Source organism: Somniosus microcephalus, chromosome 8, assembly GCF_052327205.1.
Source record: "Somniosus microcephalus isolate GS21.2 chromosome 8, FLI_Smic_1.0, whole genome shotgun sequence".
In the NCBI taxonomy this organism is placed as follows: Eukaryota; Metazoa; Chordata; class Chondrichthyes; order Squaliformes; family Somniosidae; genus Somniosus; species Somniosus microcephalus.
This window is the reverse complement of record NC_140994.1, coordinates 146,962,120-146,981,119: the sequence shown is the minus strand read 5'-3', so window position 1 is coordinate 146,981,119 and position 19,000 is coordinate 146,962,120. Positions and strand designations below refer to the sequence as shown.

The following is a 19,000-nucleotide window of genomic DNA, read 5'->3' as shown; positions in this document are numbered from 1 at the left end:
ACTTCACTTTTAACCCTAAAGTGCAGCTTCAACTTAGAATTAATTTTGATTTTAATATTTTGTTTGTTGAAAATGCCCCATTCTTCAAATTGTTGAAAAAAGTATTAATTTGTTACAATATTTAATTTAGTGCTTCTTGTAAAAGTAGACAAAATTCTATTGGTACAAAATATTTTAAAAGCATGAACTCTTGATTCCCCTTAGACACATCTACATTACCACTCATAAAGGGTTTGAAGTCAAGTGAGAGAAGACAGTTTCTGGATTAATTCTGGGTGAAAAAACTATCAACTGTTTACCAATAGTACACTATTTTCTCCTTTTTATATGTCAAATAAATGTTGCCCACTTTTTTTTTCTAATTTTCCCATTGGCAGTGCTTTACTTGTTACTTTTCAACACTTTTTATTTTAATCCATATCTTCCAACAACAAAGTCTGCTGGTTGAGAAGTGTATCAATATTCCAAGCAACACAGAAAAACTTTGACATTTTTTTGTATCATTCAGAGAACTCATCTAAGATGGTGATATAAAGCAAGACAAAGTTGGAAACGCTAGGCCTTATTTTTAAACTTAGTTTTACTTATTTTTAAACTTAGTCTTATATAATCCTGATTTGCAGAGTTTTGTCAATCAGTGATTGCAACGTAAATATAGTCACCTTGCAAGTATTTTTACTTTCACAGTTCAAACTTGTGTATGTGTCAGAAGTTTTTAGTGATTGGTACTTGTTAAAATTGATACATAATTTTAAATGTAGTGACTGTGAAAGGTATATTCAATATATTATTATAGAAACCAATGTGTTGCAACAGCAACAATGACCTGAAGGACAAATGGACAATGCAACGTTGAGATACTTTTACATTGGTAAAATAGCTGTTTTAGATTAAGTATAAATGCAGTCTGCAGGCAAGAAAGCATTCCTGATAAATATAAATCAATTGTTATTTTCACATGAAGAAATACATGTGGCTATGCAACTCAAAGATACACTTCTACTCAACTAAGACAGTAGTGTGTAAAGTATTGATGCTGAAGCTGTTGTTTACCATAGGCTTTAAAATGCAAAACATACTATATTACTGCTATTTTTCATCACATCTGTATAATAACTATAAGTTTACGCGGATCTATTTTAGTCCTGGATTTTCCGCACTAAAAACACGAAAACAAAAGCTTGCTGATTGATTGCTGGGTTTTTCCAGTTTTGCTCTAGCTTAATTATTTTAATCAAAAGAATTTTGGGCAAATGTAGAAGAAAGCTGCATCCAAACAAAGGGCAGTGCTGATTAAACAAACAGTTTTCTTCAGTCAAAATGGTTTCTGCCCTTGAGTCAAGGCATGAGTGACTTGACTCTGAGATTTGTTCATAAGCTTTTTTTTTCAGATCCAACCTCTGTTGATCATTGACTATTGTATCTTTATTTTCTAGTCTCATAATATCACTTGTTTTGTGTGTATTTAATGTTTTGTCTGAAGCCAGAAAAAAATAAAATGTGTGTACTTTGTATATAAATTGTAGCTATGAGGTCTTTTGCAAAGTATGCTTAGTTTTGTAGCTGTCCTAACTGAAGTAATTAAATATTACACAAATCCTGTTTCTAATTAAATGTCAAGGTAACTAATTATGTTATGTGTTCACATAACAATCCAATACCTGTATTAAATTATTGTTGCCATTTAAAATGGGCAGCAGATAATTTGTTCCTCTTTTTTTCTCCTGAAGACAATGACTCCTGCTGGGAGTGGCTTCTCAGGTGTTGCCCAATGCCTCACCTAAGTGCCGATTTTCATTTGTGAGCCTGGATTGTAGATGTTGACAGGGTATATATATTTAGTCATGGGGGCATCACACCAAGCCTGGACCTGCCCTCAACCAACACCTGCTTTCACACTTTCAACAAGGGCCACTAGATAGTAATCAGGAGCAGGAACCCGGCTGACCAACTTCTCCCGAACTCCAGAGGGCTGAAGTCAATTGTAGTGCCCCCCATAACTATCCAGGCTGCGATTTGCTAATTCAACCAGTCCTGGTCTTTATCTCAATTATTTGCCCCCTTAACCAGCTGAAACATCAGAGCCATTTTTTATATAGAGCTTATGAAGAAAACAGTTCCATTAAAGTTGTACTCCACCATGCGTACTTCACAATAAAAGTACAGAATTGTTTATTAGAAGCAGGAAGATGTGTTCTTAATGTGTATAGGTAGAGTCATCACAACTCTAATATTTTCAAGTTGGTGCTTGTTCTCTTTCAATGTGGAGAACTATTAAAGAGAGGTTTGAGGACTTGTCCAGATTAACAAAGCAGAAATTGATAAAGTAACCATGATATGAAGTAGTAAATTCAGGAAGACAGCAGATAACTAAATAGGCAAATTAGTTAGAAAATGATTGTTATTATGGCACAACTTAATAGGCAAGTGGAACAATTCCACTATATGGTGGACATTATTTCTTAAATGTTATGCAGACTAAAAACTTTTAAAAATCAATCTAAACTCTAGGTGAGTCACTAAACTCTAGCTGAGTCAAGGGTTTGGCTTGGCTGGCACAACTGAAATTCCAGGTAAGTTGGATTGAAAATGAGAATGGTGCTTTATACAAATAAAACAAGAACTGTAAAATATATGACAAAGGGTTTCAACCTGAAACGTTGACTCTATTTCTCTCTCCACGGATGTTGCCTGGCCTGCTGAGTTTTTTCCAGCATTTTCTGTTCTATACTGTAAAATATATGTTTATTAATGGCTTCGTATTGGGTCTTCAACACTTAGCTGAACAGAATAGAACATGTTTACCATTGTTTTACTGATGTTTTGGTGACTAAATCTGTTAAAAACTGTGCAACCATCAAGATCTTTATAGTAATTTGATTAAACTAATTTTGCAGTACCTTTTTAACACACTTAAATGTTTGAATTAATTTTTAAGAGTGCTGTACTGCAACTCTTGTATCCATAGACTTATCTTTTTTCATTATTCTTGACATGAGCTGGACCTAGACTTATAATTTAAATGAAAAATCTAGGATAGCCATCAGAAATTTCTACGGCTACCAAGGCAATAACCAAATGTTCAAGAGGTTTTCATCTGGTGAAGATAGTACAACAATATTTTTATTCAAGCCATGCAGAGATTGTGAGAAATGTTAGTCAGAATATCGCAAATCTCTAAATTTTCAAAAGAAAGATTTGCAGGATGAAGACTTTTAAGTAACTTGAAGGAAGACTTTCTACAGGAAAGATTACATGCTAAAAAGGGATCTCACTGACTGCTATTCAAAAGTTGAGAGATTGTTCTACTGCTTGGAAGAGGTTAAGGTTGCCATTGACACCTTTGCTCACAATCTGTTCATTGTTTGAATGAAACAATTTGCATCTCAAGTAAAAAAGAAATACTTCTTATTCAGACTCTGAAATAATAAAATCTACTTTTATAATGCTAAAGTTAAGATTGAAATACTGAACAACATTTTCAGCATTTCTAGATCTTGTTAATCTAAAGAGTTGTGATCAGCAGGGAACCTTTCAATATCAATGCTTGATAGCTCTGCTTAAGAAACACTACTGATACATCTGTAATTTTTCAATAGGGTAATGCAGAATTGACTGCCCAGCTAAAACACCGCATTAATCATTTTGTTTACCTGTCATTATTATCACTTCCTTCTGGGCAAAATATTCAAAATGGTTATAGACTTCTTGTCCAAATTTATTAGCTTTTATATAGCTCTTGTATTAAACAGGACTAGGTGTTATGCAGTGGATATCAAAGGATGCTGAGTCCCATCCTTTTGTATATGTCCATGCTCATGTCTATAACAACATTCATATAGTGCCTTTAACAGAAACAACATTCCAAGGTGCTTCACAAAAGCATTTGAGAAAAAAGTGGAAGTTGTACTAAAGAGGGAGATATTAGGAGAAGTGACTGAAAGCTTGGTCAAAGAGTTGGGTTTTAAGGAAGGTCCTAAAGGAGGAGAGGGAGGTGGAGAGGTTTGAGGAGGGAATTCTGGAGCGTAGGGCCCAGACTGATTAAGGCACGGCTCCAAATGGGGAGGGGGGCGGGGTGGTTGGCAGTGGCGAAGGGAAGGAAGGATGCACAAGTACAAGGGATGACAAGATCAAGTACTCTTTATTTAAAAAAAAAAAAAAAAATGTTGTTGCTAATTTTCCCCCCTCTTGAAGACATTGGTCCAGAATTTGGGGTCGAGATGATGGCGATCTGGAGTGTGTCTCCATGGTTGCTGGTCATCCCTTGGTACTTGGCCTAAGTGACCATTCTACAGGTGTGAGCTGAGTCAGTGATTGTAGACTGAGATCATGTCATGACAGTTGACCCTATTCTGGTTTTCACCCAACATCAACACACATACACACTTGCCAGCAAATGCCTTAGGATAGCAATCAGGTGTGGGAAACCTGGGTGATTATCCCGTCCCCAGCTCAGGAGTACTGAAACCAATTATAACATTCTCTATTACAATTGGTGCCAGTATTCCTGGGCTAGGAAAATCATCCTCAACTAATTAGTAAATACTTCTAATTTAATAATTTTATAGGGCAGATGTAATAATATGTCCACCCCTACATTATCTGACGCTGCTGAATGACCAGGCTGGAAGAGTACCTCTAATACATCATTGTAACTTTTCCACTTCTCGTTTCTTGCAACTATGTTAAGTGAAAGGGCTGAACTTGTGCAAATAATGCTTCATTTGAGGGCAGTCTTGTAATATGGAATCTAATGTTAGTTAAAACATTGTGCAGCTATTGGAAGGCAAAGCCTTTCATCCAATTTTTCTGGGATAGATCTAGATACTGGAGATGAAAGAACTATGTTCTAACTACAATATATAATCCCACTTTTTTGACTCAAGTCATCTGTTCATGGAGTCCAGAATGTTTGAGTAGGTTGAAATGGGACTGTGAAGGAAATTATTTTCGAAGGGAAAAATCTTGGGAAAATGTTCTTAATATAGCCTTGGCATCAAAGGTATACATACATTTTAGTCATATACATGAGTGGCAATTTAGCCAAACCTGAAAAGAACATTCTCTGTGTCTGGTTGAAAAAAGTTACTGGTAGTTTACCATTGAGCTGTCATTACATTTTAAACCCTTTGGTGGATTGTGTGGAGTCATGTAACTACTTAATCTTGATTTATTTATCCTGAAGCATTAGTAAGACTCTCAGCTGTTGAGTCAGTTATTTTATTCACATTGTTCTAGTTTCAATACCTTGTTGGTATAACCACAGCAAAAGATTCTTCCCAAGAAACTTTATAAAGACTGTCCTAACTCGGAGATAACAAGTGATCCGCATTCAAGGGATGTGACCCTCATTTTGCTACTCAAATCATGTGCTACTGAAGCTAAAATAAAACTTACATGAGACAATCCTTTGCCGATCTAGAGAAAGCAGCCCTCTGGGTGCTCTGAAAACCAACAGTTGAAAAAACAAAAGCGATGAAATTCAATTTCAACAGGACCACAAAATGGGCAGCAATGGATCAGGCATACATTGTGCTGCATTTTGCTTTCCAATGAAGTCAAATCGGGCAGGGTGTATAATGGGCAGCCGCTCCATTACCACCTGTGCTGTGCTCGCAAAATTGAATTTCACCCCCAAAGTTTTATTCATTTTCTTTTTCTGTTTTAAGGTTTGGGGACTTCCTAACCCCCAAAATCCAGTGAGACTTTTGTTTTAGGTGGGAATGGGGTGATGGGACGGTGGTATCACCAAGTCAGAAATTAAACCCGTACATCTGCTATCTTTGGTCAAGGGTATGATTTTCCTCCAGTTTCTACTGTGGTCACTGGGCTATACAAAGGCTGCAACCAGGAAGGCAGATTTGACCTGCTCCTAGGCCTGCACCAATCCATTTGTGAACCAGCTGCTGGATGTTCGAAAAGAACTCCCAAGGATAGTTTTCATTCTCCTCTAATGCCACATGCTGTGGGGGGAAAAATAGGCCACTTCCCAGTAATTCCCATAGCGACATGGCTGAAATTGAGAACTCTGGAGTGGGGAATCAAAATGCAGCCCACCTACTCTGTGACACCATATATTGGTGAGCTAAGATACAGTATCATTATGCCATCCACATTTAAGCAAAACAAATAGCTAGTTCATTAGTTCCTCAGCATGAAATAGTGTACATGTTCTTTAGCAATGTCACAATAGCTGCTATGAGGTAACTTAATCTGAGATAAGTAGTTGACTATCTTCACAGAAATTAATTTATATATGATTTTTATTTTTGAGTTGATAATCCAGTTTGTATTACATTAGCAGTTACTTGTATTTTACTTTTATAAACTAACTTCATGTAGAGTTTGTGGCCAAGTTAGGGAAATTTAAATGTGTAAATATGTCAGGATTTCAGAAAAACATTGATTTATAAGGTGTTAAAAATTAAGAATATCAGTTATGAATGTTCTCTTTTCACAATTTTTTGTAATGTTTGGAAAGCTACTGTTGTGATGTACTGTCTTATCACATCAATAGCACAATACGCTAGTAAAGTAATTCTTAAAATTTCCTATAAAAGTAAGGCCAAGGATAATCATTTTTTATTTCCTTTATTTAAAGAGCCTGCTGGTTCCTGGGGTAACTGCAGAAAGTGCTAAACAGAAGGTACGCTGAGATTTTCAGATCAACTGTTGAGTTGGTAAAGATTTACACCAGTTTTCCAGTTCAAGTTGGTTACAAAGAGCTACTTCAACATAGATTCTTCATAATTTTGATTTGCAAAATACACTTCAGAATCTTTAATGATGTCTAATGCCAGCAAACTTACTGAGCAACAAATCACTCAGAGCACCGATCCATCGGAAAAGGATAATCGTAAAGATGATGAACTTACTGCTGATTTAGAAAAAAGGAGCAGAAGTGGTATAATAAACGAGCCAATAAGCAAAGTTTTAAAGAAACCTCGTTCATCAACACGCTTTTCTACATTTGGCAGTACCAGCTCAATGAATGGGCAGTTGCAGAATGGAAGTATCTTAGTATATGGAAAAGAATCAACAGTTCTTCAAAACAGTACTACCTCAAAGCATAAAAGAGTCTCTCACATGCTAGACAAATCTGACAGGTCACTGGAAAGCTCATCAGAAGCACAGAATGAAGTACACATTATTCCTTCTTCAGATCTTCAAAAGCAGGTGGAACCTGAACATATTTTCCTCTCGAGTGAGCGAGAAGCTGGCATTTCTGACATGGAGGTGGTCTCTGCTGCTGAAGCAATAAGCAGTCCTGTTGATTTACCCTTCATGAGTGGCATTCCCTTGAATCCAGGTGTTTTTATTATGACTCCTGCTGGGATATTCATGGCAGATAGTGCACTTCAAATGGCCGGTCTGGTAGAATATCCATTGCAGAATGACCTTGCTTCCGCCATTCATTCTGGAAAAAAGAAGAGAAAGAGATGTGGCATGTGTGAGCCCTGCAGAAGAAGATTAAATTGTGAGGAATGCAGTAGCTGTAGAAATCGCAAAACTGGCCACCAAATTTGCAAACTGCGAAAATGTGAGGAACTTAAAAAAAAACCAACAGCAGCATTGGAGGTAAGGGTAACTCTAAAGGTTTTCATTCAAATTGGGTTTTTATCAATGTGAGGAAAAAGCAGGATAAAACAATTCGAAATGCATCCATTTATGAGGAGAAATAATTTATAGAGTCATTGGCCTAGAAATTCAGTGGGCCTTGCGCCCACTTAGCGCCTAAAGAGGTCTTCTGCGTCGGCGGGGTTGGTAGCGCGGAAATTGAGTGCAGCGTTAATGGCGGCGGTAGCGCTGCGCCGGCACCGATGACGTCATCGGTGTGCGCAGCGCCCCGGTTCCGCCCTGATGCCGGCCCGACGCCCATATTCAGTTGCTGCCGCCTCTTCCGCAGCGGCCGCAAACAACGTTCGTGAAACACGTCCTTCATGCAGCGTTAGTGGGGCGCATAAAGGTGGAGGTGCGGCCGGCCGCTTTTTCGGCGGCCGCCTGCCCGCACCTCCCTCCCCGGCCTCCTACACCACCCCCCCCCCGCGGCATTGGTGGCTGATTCCCGCGAGCCCGGCACTTCTCCGTGGTGCCGGGCTCATTTGCCGGCAGAATCCAGCGGCGATCTCACGGCTGCAGGCAGCTCCTCCTTAAGAGAAGGAGGAGGCCTGCAGTACCCCAGCCTGCCGCACCGCATCGGGTGGCGCAGCGGCAGCTGGAGCGCTGAAATTCACTTTCAACGCCCCAAGCGGAGGCGGGCACACCCTGGAACAGCGCCCGGTTCCGACTTGGGGCGCTAAAAGTGAATTTCTGGCGGGCGCAACGGGCTCCGGGCGCAGCGCAAACTTTTGGGCGCAACTGAGCTGGCGGGGCCATACCTAATTTCTAGGCCATAGAGTTATACAGCACAGAAAGAAGCCCTTTGACCCATCGTGTCTGCGCCGGCCATCAAGCCCTGTCTATTCTAATCCCATTTTCCAGCACTTGGTCCATAGCCTTGTATGCTATGGCGTTTCAAGTGCTCATCTAAATGCTTCTTGAATGTTGTGAGGGTTCCTGCCTCTACCACACTTTCAGGCAGTGAGTACCAGATTCCAACCACCCTCTGGGTGAAAAAGTTTTTCCTCAAATCCCCTCTAAACCTCCTGCCCCTTACCTTGAAACAGTGCCCCTGGTTATTGACCCCTCTACTAAGGGGAAAAGTTCCTTTCTATCTACCTTATCTATGCCCCTCATAATTTTGTGCACCTCAATCAGGTCCCCCCTCAGCCTTCTCTGCTCTAAGGAATACAACCCCAGACTGTCCAGTCTCTCTTCATAACTGAAGCGCTCCAGCCCAGGTAACATCCTGGTGAATCTCCTGCACCCTCTCCAATGTAATCACATCCCTCCTATAGTGTGGCGACCAGAACTGCACACACTATTCCAGCTGTGGCCTAACTAGCATTTTGTACAGCTCCATCATAACTTCCCTGCTCTTGCCTTCATTAGCTGAGGCATAGAATATAAGTATCCCATGTGCCTTTTTAACCATCTTATCTACCTGTCCTGCTGCCTTCAGGGAACTATGTACATGCACACCAAGGTCCCTCTGATCCTCTGTCCTTCCTAGGGTCCTACCATTCATTGTGTATTCCCTTGCCTTGTTAGTCCTCCAAAAATGCACCACCTCACGCTTTTCAGGGTTAAATTCCATTTGCCACTTCTGCCCATCTAACCATCCCGTCTATATCGTCCTGTAGCCTGAAGCTTCCCTCCTCGCTATTTACCACTCCACCAATTTTCGTGTCATCTGCGAACTTACTGATCATACCTCCTACATTCATATCTAAATCATTAATGTACACTACAAACAGCAAAGGACCCAGCACCGATCCCTGGGGTACACCACTGGACACAGGCTTCCAGTCACAAAACCAACCTTCGACCATCACCCTCTGCCTCCTGCCACTAAGCCAATTTTGGATCCAATGTGCCAAATTGCCCTGGATCCCATGGGCTCTTACCTTCTTGACCAGTCTCCCATGTGGGACTTTGTCAAAAGCCTTATTGAAGTCCATGTAGACGACTGCACTACCCTCATCCACACACCTAGTCACCCCCTCGCAAAATTCAATCAAATTGGTCAGACATGATCTCCCCCTGACAAAGTTATGCTGTCTATCCCTGATTAATCCCTGCCTCTCCAAGTGGAGACTAATTCTGTCCCTCAGAATTTTTTCCAATAATTTCCCTACCACTGATGTTAGGCTCACTGGCCTGTAATTCCCTGGTTTATCCCTACTACCTTTCTTGAACAATGGTACTAAGTTAGCTGTTCTCCAGTCCTCTGGCACCTCCCCTGTGGCCAGAGAGGTTCTGAAAATTTGTGTCAGAGCCCCTGCAATCTCCTCCCTTGCCTCACACAGCAGCTTGGGATACATCTTGTCAGGGCCTGGGGATTTACCCACTTTTAAGCCTGCTAAAACCGCTAGTACCTCCTCCCTCTCAATAATAATTTCTTCAAGTATATCGCAATCCCCCTGCTTGATTTCTATGCCTACATCGTCCTTCTCCATAGTGACCACCGATGCAAAATATTCATTTAAAACCTCACCTACATCTTCCGGCTCTACACACAGATTGCCACTTTGGTCCCTAATGGGCCCTACTCTTTCCCTGGTTGTCCTCTTGCCCTTAATATACTTATAAAACACCTTGGGATTTTCCTTTATTTTGCCCACCAGTGTTTTTTCATGCCCCCTCTTCGCTCTCCTAATTTCTTTTTTAAGTACCCCCCTGCACTTTCTATACTCCTCTAGGGCTTCCACTGTTTTTAGTCCTTTGTATCTGCCAAAAGCCTCCCTTTTTTTCCCTAAACCATTCTTGTATATCCCTTGACATCCAGGGTTCCCTGGGCTTGTTGGTCCCACCCTTGACCTTTAGGGGAACATGTTGGCGTTGTACTCTCTCTATTTCCTTTCTGAAAGACTCCCACTCCTCTGATGTGGATTTTCCTACAAGTAGCTGATCCCAGTCCACTTTGGCCAGATCCTGCTTTATCATATTAAAATTGGCCTTCCCCCAATTTAGAACCTTTATTTCCAGTCCATCTTTGTCCTTTTCCATGACTACCTTAAATCTCACTGAATTATGGTCACTGCCACCAAAATGCTCTCCTACTGACACTTCTACCACTTGCCTGGCTACATTCCCTAGAATTAGGTCCAGTACTGACCCCTCTCTTGTAGGACTTTCTACATGCTGGCTCAAAAAGCTCTCCTGGATACACTTTAAGAATTCTGCACCCTCTAAGCCTTTCACACTCTGACTATCCCAGTTAATATTGGGGATGTTGAAATCCCCTACTATTATTACCCTATTATTTCTACACTTCTCTGAGATTTGCCTACATATCTGTTTCTCTATCTACCCCTGACTGTTTGGGGGGCTATAGTACACTCCCAGCAAAGTGCTTGCCCCCTTTTTGTTTTTAAGTTCTACCCATATGGCCTCATTAGAGGAACCTGCTAAGATATATTATGAGGAGCTTTTTAGTGGTTATGCTTGAATGATTTCACAGAAATCACAGAAACCCCACAGTGCAGATAGAGGCCATTTCAGCCCATCGAGCCTGCACCGACACTTATCCCACCCGATCCCCGTAACCCCTACACCAACACATATCCCACCCTATCCCCACGTATTTAATCCCCCTAACACTAAGGGTCAATTTTTATCATAGCCAATCAACTTAACCCGCACATCTTTGGACTGTGGGAGGAAACCGGAGCACCCGGAGGAAACCCACGCAAACACGGGGAGAATGTGCAAACTCCACACAGACAGTCACCCGAGGCCGGATTCGAACCCGGGTCCCTGGCGCTGTGAGGCAACAGTGCTAACCTTATGCAGTCTTCAGCAGGGATTATGCAGTGATTGTGTTAGTATCTTACACACATCTCTGGCAATTACGTAATTATAAGAGTGTACTTCTTTTAGGAGCAAAAGTTCTGCTTAAGAGTAAACTTCACCCCTTCATGCATTTGGGCAAAAGGCAAGCTGTTCTGTTTCAAGAAATGTTTTCATCTGTTGTAAAACCACTTTGTATCCCTGAGACCTACAGTGTGGACCATTAATTAACAATTATTGTTCCACAGTCACACAAGATATAAAAAACGCACTCCTGAACATTGTAAATGGCTATCCTTTAAAAGATGAGTATAAATAATGAAGGGTCCCAGACCTAAAACAATGGCCCAGAAATTCAGGTCGAGGGCTTCCCGTGGGTGTAAGCCCCCGACCTGCACTTACCCAGCGCACCGGCCGTTGAGCTGTGGGCCCCCGTGGAATTCCGATCCTGGGCCTGGTCCAGCTGCCGGCGCACAGTGCTTGCGTATCCCAGGGGCGCAGTTAGTTCGATGCGTCCCCTGGGATCACGTGGGCCATGGGGAGCCAATCGGAGCAGGGACTGCTTCATTCATAAGTTTGACAGGAAGGGCTGTCAAACTTAGAAATACTACGGGCCCCAAAACATCCTTTAAATCTTCAAATAAATTTTTAAAAATCACATCTTTTAAATAAACTATAAATTACATGAAATAACTATTTTAAACAATAATTTAAATTTTTGAAAAAAATAATTTTATTTTCTAACGGGGCCAAAAATATACTTACCCTTCTTTAAAGTATTTAAAAATAATAAACCTGTGGAAAAAATGTTTTAATTTTAATTAATTCACCACTTACCTTGTAAAAAGCAGGCCTTGCGACTGCTTTTTAAATGTCTAACTTCTGCAGACTTACCCTCCCGGAAAAACCTGCAAAAAAAACGTAAGTTCGATGCACATGCGCAGCCTCTCCCGCGCACGTGTTCGAACTTTGAACCCCTTCTTTCAGGGGAACGGAAGTGCCGGTTTCCCGCGCATGCGCAGTACATGCAGGAAACCGGCACTTCCATTGGGCCTACGGGTGAGTACCCCGTGCGTACTCGCCCGTGGAGACCCGAAGTTCTGGGCCGTTAACTCTGTTTCTCTCTCCACGGATGCTGCCTGGCCTGCTGAGTATTTCCAGCATTTTCTGTTGTTGTTTCAGATTTTCAGCATCTGCAGTATTTTGCTAGTATATGAGTCTAAATAATGTCAGTTTACTTCAACACCACCTATTGGTTTGTTACTGCTATACAATTATCCCTATTTTGTTTAGTTGCCAATTTTTAAAAAATTAGTGTACAGTACTATGTTTTAAACATTTATTTATTTGAAAGTGCGCAACTATAGACCAATTTGGCATGTAACAAGTGTTGCATCCATTAGTAACAATGGAAAAATGACATTCCAAGAATAGAAGATGCTTGCATTATGTTGGAGAATTGCACTTGCTATTAAGAAAATTTATTATATACACACACGAGAGTGATTTTACAAATGTTAAGTTAGTTGGCTTATCAATCCTTGTCTTCCAAGCTTGCAGCCAAGTCTTACTGCACAGGTTTCTGTACCCTTCCCTTTTTGTCATTCAGGTTTCTGTTTCACTCTCCTACTGCACAGTTTGATGTTTGGTTTGTATCTTCTGCTGCCATGTTCTCATTTGGATTCAAATCACATGAGAGGAACAAGGAAGGTAATTTTGACTTGGGGCGATAGTGTATAACGAGCGATATCGGAACAGCCACCCTTTATACATCTCTCCTGATTGAACTCCATGGAAATGAAAATTGGGAGAGATGTATAATAGGCGGCAGATCCTATAAGAGCTCGTTTTACACTATTGCTCAAAGTCATAATTACCCCCAAGGAATGACAATGTGCAGTGACAAAAGTAGTTTCCTGGATCATGATCCTGGAATAGGTATAGGAACAAAGACATTCGTGTAGTGCATTACAAATTATATTTACTGTCTTGTAGATATTATAGCACAATTTTAGTAGTACAACTTCTGGAGTTAGGTAGCTTTACTAAGAAATTAAAGCAGATGATGTACTGGATTATGCTAGAGCTGGATGGTCATGGTGGCACAGCACATTAATGTGGTGACATGTAACACTGCAGTGTTAGGACAAGGGTTCCTTGTGATTCCCCCACTTAGTGAGTTCCTGATCTCGGTAGGGCCACCTGAAGAGATATCAAATGTGGCAGAATCTTCAGAAAGGGAAAAATCAAGAGGGAGTATCAAGCTGTATCATTGGTAAAGGTGCGGAAGTTGATTGTGTGTCCTTGCATTTAATTGGCATACAAGTATTATGATGTGACAAATAGGGGTGTAATAAAAAATCTGTAAATGTTTTTATATTTACTCATATCAACAGAAATGTTGGTTCATAACACTGTTTTGGATTGTGTGTAAAATTCTACAACATTGTCTTATTTTAGGGGAAGTAGAGGAAAATTGTTTTATAAATTGGACTAATATTTTTATTGACTGCAATTAAAGATTTATACCTGAGGGTAGAGCTTCCGCTTTGGGTGCAATTGGCGATCCAGGTGCGAATTGCACCCAGAATTGCGCTGGAAGTGGGTTTTTTTCCTCAAGTTTCCGCTCAAACACATTGGCATATCACCAAACGTAAAATCTGTCATGAACCAACGCAATCGGGCAGCGGTTTAGAACATAATTTTTTTTTTTAAATTTGACTTTAAAAAATATACCCCGATATGTTTAAGAGTGATAACTTGGTGCAGGTTGAAATGTGTTTATCACAAATAATAAGCATTTTTAATCAGAGTGCCTAGTGAGTAACCCAATTTTAAATAATTGAAAATGATTTACAAAACTATACAGAACCTTTTGTTAGTTATAAGAACATAAGAAATAGGAGCAGGAGTAGGCCATTTGGCCCTTCGAGCCTGCTCCGCCATTCAATAAGATGGCTGGTCTTCTACCTCATCTCCACTTTCCTGCACTATCCCCATATCCCTTGATTCCCTTAATATTCAAAAATCTATCGATCTCTGTCTTGAATATACTCAATGACTGAGCCTCCACAGCCCTCTGGGGTAGAGAATTCCAAAGATTCACCACCCTCTGAGTGAAGAAATTTCTCCTCGTCTCAGTCCTAAATGGCCGAACCCTTATTCTGAGACTGTGACTCCTGGTTCTAGACTCCCCAGCTAGGGGAAACATCCACCCTGCATCTACCCTGTCAAGCCTTGTAAGAATTTTATATGTTTCAATGAGATCACCTCTCATTCTTCTAAACTCTAGAGAATATAGGCCTAGTCTACTCAATCTCTCCTCAAAGGACAATTTCGCTCCCCCCCCCCCCCCCCCCCCATTCCAGGGACCAGTCTGGTGAAACTTTGTTGCACTCCCTCTATGACAAGTATATCCTTCCTTAAGTAAGGTATATTGGTGTACCGTAGTCAGTTTCTGAGTATAAATTATAAAAGTATAATGCAAAGCTTTTAAAAGGTGACCAAAAGAACCAGCTTAATTTTAAGAGCCTCCTCGAAGGTCTGCAAACAAGCTCAATTAGCAGAAACGAGCAATGGTGATTAATTCAATCTAGAGTTGTGGCCACTTTTGTGGGTGGGGCCGGCTTGTAGCGCAATATTTTTTAAACCAGCGGAAAAGATCACGGAAAATCGATTTGCGCTGAACGTAATTTACGCTTGAAATTCCACGATCTTTTGTGCTGGTTTGGCTGATTTTGGGCGAATTGCGCTTGCGGGGTGGGGGGGGGCGCGGAAACAGCGCAACCTCGTGGAAACTCCAGGCCCTGATGTTAATCTAGATTACTGTTGGTGGGACTATGGGGGAGCCATGGAATAACATAATTATGCCATGTTTATCCAGATTACTAAAACAAAAGTGAAAGCTGAACGGTTTGAAAGATTGTTTTGCAATGGTTACATTGGACTTTATGGTAAATTTAATTAAAGATCATTTGAAAATTTATACTTATTAATGTCCTTGACACTACTTGATTTAAGAAAAGGTGCTGATTAGTTTATATAGATTAATTCTATGGTACATCCTAATAATATGTACTTAGTGCAGTGCATTCCTAAATTTATTATGATTCATAATTAAGCATTTCCCTATTTCATATTCCCGTATTGTTGTACTTGTACTATGGTAGTAAAAAGGGTTAATAATTGTTACCAAACATTGCCCTATTGAACCCAGTAGGTGTGTTAAGGATCTATGAAAACTACCTTGGTTGCTGTAAATTATGTCATCAAAACTAAAGCAATTGACGAGTGAAGCAACTGAATTTTATCAATGACTTATTTCCAAATCTTTTACAATACTGGTCGGTACTAGTATAAGGATATAATATTCCAGTGTCTAATTGTCTAAAATGAAAGTTGCATTGTGCATTCTTAGAAAATAGTTCACTTTCACAAAACAGTCCTCTCCTCTTCAATTTTCCCTACCCATTAACTATAAATGGAGCAGAATTCTGGCCTTGGTAAGTTTATTTCTAATTGTCTTCATTTTAGTAGTTTTGATGGAACCTTTTCTTGAGGCCCATCTTCTTTAATGTTAAAAACGTCATTGTCAGGCTCCGCCAGTGGCTCAGTGAGTGCCTGAGGCAAAGGGATGGAAAACGTCCCAATTTTAATCCTCGGTCTATGCTGAGTCAGCTAATCTCAGTGAGGGTGCTACAGATAACTCCAGCACCCTTGGGTTAGACGGGGGAAATCAAACCTCTGTTGGGATTGCATGTGGGTGGATATTAAGTGAGGTCAGGATCAGGTAAGTACTTCCCATGATTGAATCGCCCACCAGCACTCGCTGTTAAAGCTCATGCACAAATAATAGCCACTTGGACAAGGTGCCAAGGACAAAGAGCAATCTGTACCAGTGGAACCCTGAGGAGTCACCTCTTTCAAGATGGGGAGGGGGGAAATTGGCAAGAAAAGGATTTTAAAAAAAACTTTGATTTTTAGGCAAACTTGAGCAGTTCTTGCTTGCAGGCATCTTTAGCACCCTAAACCTATGTTATTATTATATTAAACTTTTACTACTGATATTAAGGGAATGCTAAAATGAAATATTATATTAAAGTAGTGGTGTTATCAAGGCAAAGCACCTTTTCAGTGCTGTGACACAATCCGTGCCACAACAGCATTATTGCATTGTTAATTGCATCTTTACTATTTTTTAAACTGCAGTTAGAAGGAAAACTTCAGAAGTTTATGCTGCAATAAGATTACATTAAGAGCTTTCCCTTGTGGCTAACTTTGCGATGTTTGAATAATATTTTCACAGTAGGCTGTTCCAGGAACTAACGCTGTCTGAAAATGGTGACGCTGGCCCTTTAATAGAAGGAGAATGCTTTCCATTCAGGCTCTAGCATGGTCAGCTGCTTTTATTTACAGTAAGGATGCTGCAGCATGAATGAATTAATTATAAAATATGTTTATAACACAGTGGATTTAGTGCACTGAGGAACTATTCAGCTTTTAAATGGACACTTATTCACTAGTTTGAGGTCACAGCATTTCTGCAAATGAGTACAATGTTCCAGACAGGACTCAAGTACAGCCTGATTTTAGAGAGTCCATTTCATTCTTCTGCTTATCGATAATCTGGACTCAGATCTCTGGACCAATTCATCTTCGACAAAGAGGGAGAAATAGGCCAATCTATTTCCACACCGAGTTTACAGATGACTATTGATATCCATTACTCTCTGCTGTTGTCTAAAGAGCAAACTCGCCTATTAAGGCAATTGAAGGCCAGACCGCCAAAGTTCTTGCAGTGTCCTTGACCAAAATGATATCAGTATCATCCACAGTGATCTGCAACACATTGCTTTCACATTTTTTTAATGGTATATTTAGACAAACGCAGCTGATTGGGAACAATTTAGCGCTGGACTTTAGTGCCCGTCACAGAAGATAAATGCCTTCACCTATGTAGCATTTGTCTCCTATGGAGGGATCACCTTGACAGGTTATCTCTTGGGTAAGTACAATTTTGTTGTTACGTAACTAGCACTGAAGTGTGGGGAACAGCTCATTAGAAGAAATAAAGTGGATTACTCATTAACTTTCTGTTTTTATATTTAAATAAAAGGTCTGTTAAACATGTAATCTATATTTCTGGGTGAATTTAAGATTGAGCAGCATCGTTATGGGTTGGAAGTATGTTTGATATTTGGACAATATGTATCAGTTCTTCAGGACTGCAATAGGTAGCTAAATCGCTTGTTGAATACAAAGACTACAATAATAAGGATTTTTATTGGCGAAATTAACTACAGTTGAAACCTGATGCAATCGTGATATAAAAAAAATTTGCTACAGCTACTCTAACTGTGTGATACTGTGCTGAGGGAGCCAATCTACAATGGTTAGGTTGGCATCCCTGGGCTGGGGACAGGAAAATTAGCCTGGATTCTTGCGTGCTTACCAGTGACCTCAGATGCAAGTGTTTATGTGTAGTTATTAGTTTACAAGGTCCCACATGGCAAGTTGGATCCAAAAGTGGCTCAATGGCAGGCAGCGAAGGGTAATGGTCGACGGGTGTTTTTGTGACTGGAAGACTGTTTCCAGTGGGGTTCTGCAGGGCTCAGAATTAGGTCCCTTGCTTTTTGTGGCATATATCAATGATTTAGACTTTTATGTAGGGGGCATGATTAAGAAGTTTGCAGATGATACAAAAATTGGCTGTGTGGTTGATAGTGAGGAAGATAACTAGACTGCAGGATGATATCAATGGACTGGTCAGGTGGGCAGAAATGTGGCAAATAGAATTCAATCCGGAGAAGTGTGAGGTAATGCATTTGAGGAGGGCTAACAAAGCAGGGGAATACTTAATAAATGGTAGGATACTGAGAAGCGTAGAGGAACAGAGGGACCTTGGATTGCATGTCCACAGATCCTTGAAGGCAGATAAGGTGGTTAAGAAGGCATACAGGATGTTTTCCTTTATTAACCGAGGCATAGAATACAAGAGCAGGGAGGTTATGCTTGAACTGTACAAAACATGAGCTAGGACACAGCTAGAGTACTACATACAGTTCTAGTCACCACATTACACAAAAGATGTGATTGCACTAGAGGGAGTGCAGAGGAGATTTACGAGGATGTTACCTGGACTGGGGGAATTTTAGCTATGAAGAAAGATTGGATAGGCTGGGGTTGTTTTCTTTGGAACAGAGGAGGCTGAGGGGAGATTGGGGTGTATAAAATTCTGAGGGGCATAGATCGAGTAGATAGGAAGGACTTATTTCCCTTAGCAGAGAGGTCAATAACCAGGGGGCATAGATTTAAAGTAATTGGTAGAAGGATTAGCGGGGAGTTGAGAAATGTTTTCACCCAGAGGGTGGAGGGGGTATGGAACTCACTGCCTGAAAGGGTGGTAGAAGCAGAAACCTTCGTCGCATTTAAAAAGTACTTGGAGATGCACTTGAAGTGCCGTAACCTACAAGGCTACGGACTAAGAGCTGGAAAGTGGGATTACGCTGGATAGCTCTTTTTTGGCTGGCACAGACACGATGCGCAAAATGGCCACCTTCTGTGCCTTAAATTTCTATGATTTAGGTGGGGTCACGCTCAACTGTGACAC

The 19,000-nt window shown here is 40.6% G+C and overlaps 1 protein-coding gene across 8 annotated transcripts in view; it reads left to right on the top strand.

The window, feature by feature from the left end:
• Nucleotides 1–19,000, top strand: part of LOC147113856 (CXXC-type zinc finger protein 5-like) — a 32,066-nt gene that overhangs the window by 8,349 nt on the left and 4,717 nt on the right. For all 8 annotated transcript variants that reach the window (XM_085995232.1, XM_085995228.1, XM_085995224.1 and 5 more), the window contains one exon: nucleotides 6,602–7,578. In XM_085995232.1, coding sequence (XP_085851358.1) covers nucleotides 6,784–7,578 — 795 coding nt within the window. In that variant the 5' untranslated portion in view covers nucleotides 6,602–6,783. The remainder of the gene's footprint in view (nucleotides 1–6,601; nucleotides 7,579–19,000) is intronic.